General features: G+C 28.8%; 1 protein-coding gene across 2 annotated transcripts in view; it reads right to left on the bottom strand.

Moving 5' to 3' along the window:
- Positions 1 to 286: 286 nt before the first annotated feature.
- LOC118181641 (zinc finger FYVE domain-containing protein 21-like) overlaps positions 287 to 6000 on the bottom strand; it is a 55650-nt gene continuing 49936 nt past the window's right edge. For both annotated transcript variants that reach the window (XM_085816001.1, XM_085816000.1), the window contains one exon: positions 287 to 2983. In XM_085816001.1, the coding sequence (XP_085672127.1) occupies positions 2945 to 2983 (39 nt within the window). In that variant the 3' untranslated portion in view covers positions 287 to 2944. The remainder of the gene's footprint in view (positions 2984 to 6000) is intronic.

Raw genomic sequence — 6000 nt, 5'->3', positions numbered from 1 at the left:
AACATTTTTCCAAGCATTTAGCAATACTTTAATTATTTAACATTACATAGGAGCTCTAAGAAAAAAGGACAGAAAATTAAGCAAAACTCTTAAAAGAACCTACTTACAATACGTTTTTAAGTTTCAGTGTGGCAATGATGCAGTTTGATTGCTTTTATAATCACTGTAATCAACATATTACAATAAAGTATTAAACAGATTATAATGTACAACTAAATAACTAATATTATGCTTGATATTCAACAAAGCATGTATTTTATACAAACTTAATAAAAAAGACAGCAAATTATTAACAAGACTTTATTTTTATAAAATCATTTAGTTACAAATACAAATATGAACCTACAGAAAAATCAACAAATAGTGATTTACAACCACAAATTTAACTGAAATAAACCTCAAAAGATTTATACATGTATAAACCCAAAATATCCCAGAAAAAATTCTGATGGGAAATGCTGATATAATTCAGCAAATACAGGAATCGTTGTTACTAATATTGGCACTCAATAATAGTTTTAAAATATTAGACAAACCAATTTCAGATCAGACATGTTTTAAATATACTAAAATCATATACCAAGTAGATGCAGATCTCAAAAATCAAACATGATATAAATATATATAAAAAAAAAAGTTTTGAGTACAAATAAAGTTTTTGGTGTAAAAGGAAGTAATAAAATAATTTTTTTAATATATTAGCACCACACAATATTCGTTTAGCGGCCATCAGCCCACTGAAGTTTTGTTCATAACGAGTATATCATTTTATTAGAGTTTATATGTAGTCAATTTATTAGAGTTAATACATTACTCTAATGTTTCATATGATTTACCAAAATACTTTTCAAATTTTTACCAATTGGATTCACCAGTAATAATCTAAGAAAACCCAAAGATGTTGCAGGCAGGAAAATGTTTCTGCAGCAAAACAATGTTGGAGTGCAGATACTTGGAGTCTGACAGTAATAATAAATGTTTACAGTCATTTACAGAATTATTACATTTCACAGAAATTCATTTCTATGACATTACTGCTATATTTTGTTTTTACTCAATATTTGCAATAAAGCATAAATCATTTATAAAATGATAATAGAATTTCCAATAAAGATATAAAATATAAAAATACCAGAACTCCTACTTTATGATATGCAGCATCCTTGCAATCAGCCTGAATGCAACTTAAAAAAATCAGTAAATAACTACGTTTTTCATGTTATAAATATCACAAAGGTCACATTTTATTCTACAACAATTAATTTAATAAAGTAATGAATGAAAGAATTAATTATTTAGTTGTGATACTGAAGGGAAAAAAAGAAAAAGAATGCTGCATTAAAAAATCTTACTTCAATTTGAAAAAAAATTTTGCTGTTTCTACAGCCAATACATATTTCACAGAAAAACATACAAAGTTTTCTCCTTCACTTTCTTTATATAAAAAAAACTTTGAAACAAATAAACACAATGTAATTTGATTACCAACATATATTTTGATCTGATTGTCAAAATGGAAGTCCTTGCATTTGTTTAAGCTACAATAAAAATATACTTTACATTAGACACAAATTCTTCAAACTTTTGAAAGCATATGAAAATAAATTTCAAAAACTGATCATGCACTTGCTTCTGAAAATATTAAATCTGTGATATAAATTCTTAAGAGAATGTCTAAAGAATCTTAGCACTACATATTAATCTCGCAGTCATATTTTATGTAAAAAATGCAGAAAATCTATTTCAGTGTTTACAAATGACATAAAAATTATATATAATACACATTAACATTAAATTTTCTGATACTACTACAAATATGAAATTGTGCAAAACACATATATAATAACATTCTAGCACATCATTATATTATATCAACAAACAAATATTATATTATATCAACAACAAATAAAATATATCAACAAGTCCCAAGAAAAAAATATGTAAAATGAAATACACTAAACTATACTAATACTCTAATACAAATCTTTCTTAGTCTCTTAAGGCTAAGATTTTTAAGGCTAACTTAAAAAGAGGTATTTGCATACAGAAATTTGGAAATACTTTGAATTGTAATTTTTTAACACAATTTCTTATATGACAGTCTTACAGTACAGTGATTATATAAAGTGGGTTTGACATTATAGTATAGTGTCATTATGGCGGGGGGCGGGGGGACATTCTCAATTTGCATTTCGGTAAAAGTGCATAAATTTTATTTCAATTTTCAGAATCAAATTTTGCATAGTACCCTCTGCCTCCTACTCTCCTGTGGTTATAATACATTTTTTATTAATCACAACAGCAATAACTGGAAATTTTAAAATATCTTACAGAAAACTCTGATAACAATAAGTAAAATATGGCTTCAAAAATACATTTTTCTTTGTACTGCAACTTTACATAAAAACACTCATCTCCTCATCCCTAATGCTAGAGAATTTAAAGCCGATAAAAGGCAGTGCATGTATATATATATATATACGTAAATCACAATTCTTTTCACCTTCATATGCTTACATTTTTTTGTAGCCTTCTTAACATAACAAATTATAAAGCAAAATAACTGCAGATAAATATAATACAAAAACATCAGCAGCAGAGGTATAAAAAATGAGAAGATTTATAAGATTATAAGAAAGAATAAGATAATGTATTTACACAATTAAAAAAAAAATAAAGGACTAGGTAGAAGCAGTGGGATTGCAAGTTATTCCCCCTTTTCCAAAAAATCAGAAAAAATTAAAAGAGATTTCATTAACAGGAAAAATAATAAATCACTTTGATCACATACATTTCAACATTTATATACAATTAAAATAGAAAATTACATTTGCAAGCTTTTGGCTTGTATTTTGGTTCTGCATACAAAAAATACTTTTTGTTTGTTTGATTCTGCTGTTCTTTAAATCTTTCTAAAATGTCTCAAAGCTCACAAGTGTCACATTTATGGACTTCCAGGATCTGGAGTAACATATTTCAAAGCCTAAAAATGAAAAAAAGAGTAATATAGAAATAAACTGCAGAAGAATTTAACATAAAAATCTAGACATCAAAATGAATATTATCTATGGCTTTAATTTACAAAATATGAGTCTACAAAACATATATTTTAATTTTATACTTTAAATAAGAAATTTTGCTTAACTATTGTATAGGTTTACACGTTTAACGTACAGAAAAAATTGGAAAGCCTAGTTTTTACAAACGATGATATCGTGGTTAAGGGAGCCAACTGTGATACCCAAGGGTTCGGGTTCACATCGTGGAGAACGCATTGATGTAAAATTGTCTGACCCCTCATAGAAGGTAATGGTAGCTGCCTGTTAGTTGCCTCCATAATAAAATGACCACTACTTCTGGCCTTAGTGGGGGGAAAAGCCTAAAAATGGCTAGTGCTCGTCATTTAAAAAAACTTACAAAGTAAATTTTTAAAAGAACAGTTTTTTAAAATATTTTAGTAAATGTTCCAATATGTTATTTTATAATTATTATACTCGCATCAACTTTCTTCTCTTTCAAAGATATTTTTTGGAGTGATATTCCAAGAAAAAATACCATGAAAAGTTAGTATTTTTATTTTTTATTTATTTTTTCAAGCTTTAAGAACTTTTTTAACAGTGCATATTATACCATTGTAAACATAGAGCATCTGAAATATCAACAGATAAATCTTATGAAAAGATAAATATTTATAAAAAAAAAAAAATCTTCATTTTAAATCAATTTTTACATAAATTCAGAAAGTAAACTAATAAAATTAATTCTTATTTAAGATTATATGTTACAGAATTTTCAATTCTTAAATGGAGAATTCTTCATAGAATAATATTAGCCTAAAACACAGTAACAAAAAAATATACTGAATCCCAAATACCAATGCACTGTCTCCCCAAAACATTCTTCTCACACTAGCACTTGAATATGATGAAAAACCATGAATTTCTCGAAGAAAAAAATTCTTTATTTATTAGCAGTTAATATAAATTAAAACCTTACCATTAATTCACAGTTGAGGAAAGCATAATCCTAATATTATACAGCAGGATGGCTTTGCTAATAAAGTTACAGCATTGAAATTAATTCTGGCATGCAAGGGTATACAAACATAAAAGTAAAAATATGCACCAGGGATTTAGATAGAGAAGCACCATAATGATCAGTGTTATATAGTTTTAAAAGATCAAAACCTTTTTGATGCAGAGACTAAAGAGAAACCAGAAACAGATGGGGATGTAGCAAAGATATGGACAAATGACTGAACTTTGTTCAAATTTAATAACATCCTAACTCTTATAGGAATATAGTTGGCAAAAAAGAATACATTACACTTCACCTACGAGAAAAAAAATGAAATTCTATACAAATTTTATGATTGATTAATTGGAGTGAACATATTTTCAAACAGCTGTTAAGTTGATAATTGTTTGAATTGTCTTTTTTAAGTTAAGTTGATATTGTTTGAAGTGATAATTGTCTGTTGAGAAAAGTTATTTTTTTTTATTCTGGGAAAAGTCAAAATTAATCTAATTTAATTCTTTGAATTATTAATGTATTAATATTCTGTTATCTGAATTTTTACATTTTGGAAAAAACAATGTTTCAATGATATTTTTCTTTTTCAACAGGTTTGGTGAAAGAGGGGGGTCCACTTTGGTTCCTTGCCCTCACTAGCTGTGCTTGTGCTGATAGGCTGTTTTGTAATTTGGGTGAAAAAGTGGAAATTTTTGTCTCTAAGGAAGGGGCAAACTTTGGAATTTGTGGTAGCCTGTTTTTTGTGAGAGTGTAGTAAGATTTTGGAGTATAGGTCACTTTTGTTTTCATCATTGAGTAAGTAAGAAGTTGTTCTTTTGAAGGCTGAGATGTAGTAAGTTTGTTCCTCGGTTGCTGCTAGGATAGTTAGCTATAATCACACTCCACGACCATGAATATTTTTTATATCTGGAGAAACTGGACTAGTTGTAGCTACTTTCGCAAATACATGTGTTAGAAGTATATTAAGGGAATAATCTAAGATACTCCAACTTTGGGCTAAAAACGACTTAAAGGTGAGTTGGTTATTCTTTTATGCTCTTTTGACCCTGTTTAGTACTTGAGGCGACATGAGAATGTTTTTCCTATGAAGGTCTTACTGTTCTTTTTCTGGCGACTGCACTAATTTAATGTTCGCTCATCTATGTAACTTCTGTCAGGAGTTCGCTTTTGACTGAAAGATATTGACAGACATTTTTTCCTCATGAGCCATGCTGGATTTGGTCTTCAATTCTGCCAACTGTGTAAGGGTCGCTGGTAACGGTTATGTGAGGTTTGCAACTACCTACAACGATGGTGCTTCTGTATTATTACGCTGTGTGCCCTGAAAGACTGGATTCCATGGCCTCTTACGGAAGGAAGCTGCTCCAGCACTCTGATGGAAGTCCTGTCTTATCCAGTTGCATCTGAGAAGGAAGAGTGGTTAGTACTTCAGCGATAGTTGAAGTGGATTCTCTGCTTATCAATTTGTAGGATGGTATTTTTATGTCAGTGTTCACAGAAGACTTTGAAATCGAGGACTTTTTTAACTGACGTCTGAAAGTTTTGGATAACGAATTTAGGCTTCCTGAGAGAGAGTTTCCTGCTTCGAACAACCAAACGATAAGTACTTTATTTTTTTTATTCTTTATTCATCAATCCATGCTAGAATATCTTCTGTACACTAACTTGTCACTAGCATAGCATTTAAAGGAATGCAAATTTAAAAATAACCAACCGAATCATGAACTCTGACGGCAGAATTTGTTTATTACTGTATTGCCCTGTGTCTTCTTCAATTTTAATTGCAAATGTGTTTGGCTGAATGCTCTATATTGGTATTAAACCTGTTTTATTCATAACCTATCAAAAATGTGTAACCAGGAGGGAAAAAAAAATTTAATTTAGTTTGACCATGTGGTCATAGTAAAGAAAAATAACTGAATTATAATCAGAAAAATAACTGAACCATATTTAGAAAAAGTGTATTGG

The sequence above is a fragment of the Stegodyphus dumicola genome, chromosome 4 (genome assembly GCF_044657685.1).
Source record: "Stegodyphus dumicola isolate Sdum_Otavi_A_Nest chromosome 4, ASM4465768v1".
NCBI lineage: Eukaryota > Metazoa > Arthropoda > Arachnida > Araneae > Eresidae > Stegodyphus > Stegodyphus dumicola.
This window is presented reverse-complemented; position numbering and strand designations above follow the sequence as displayed.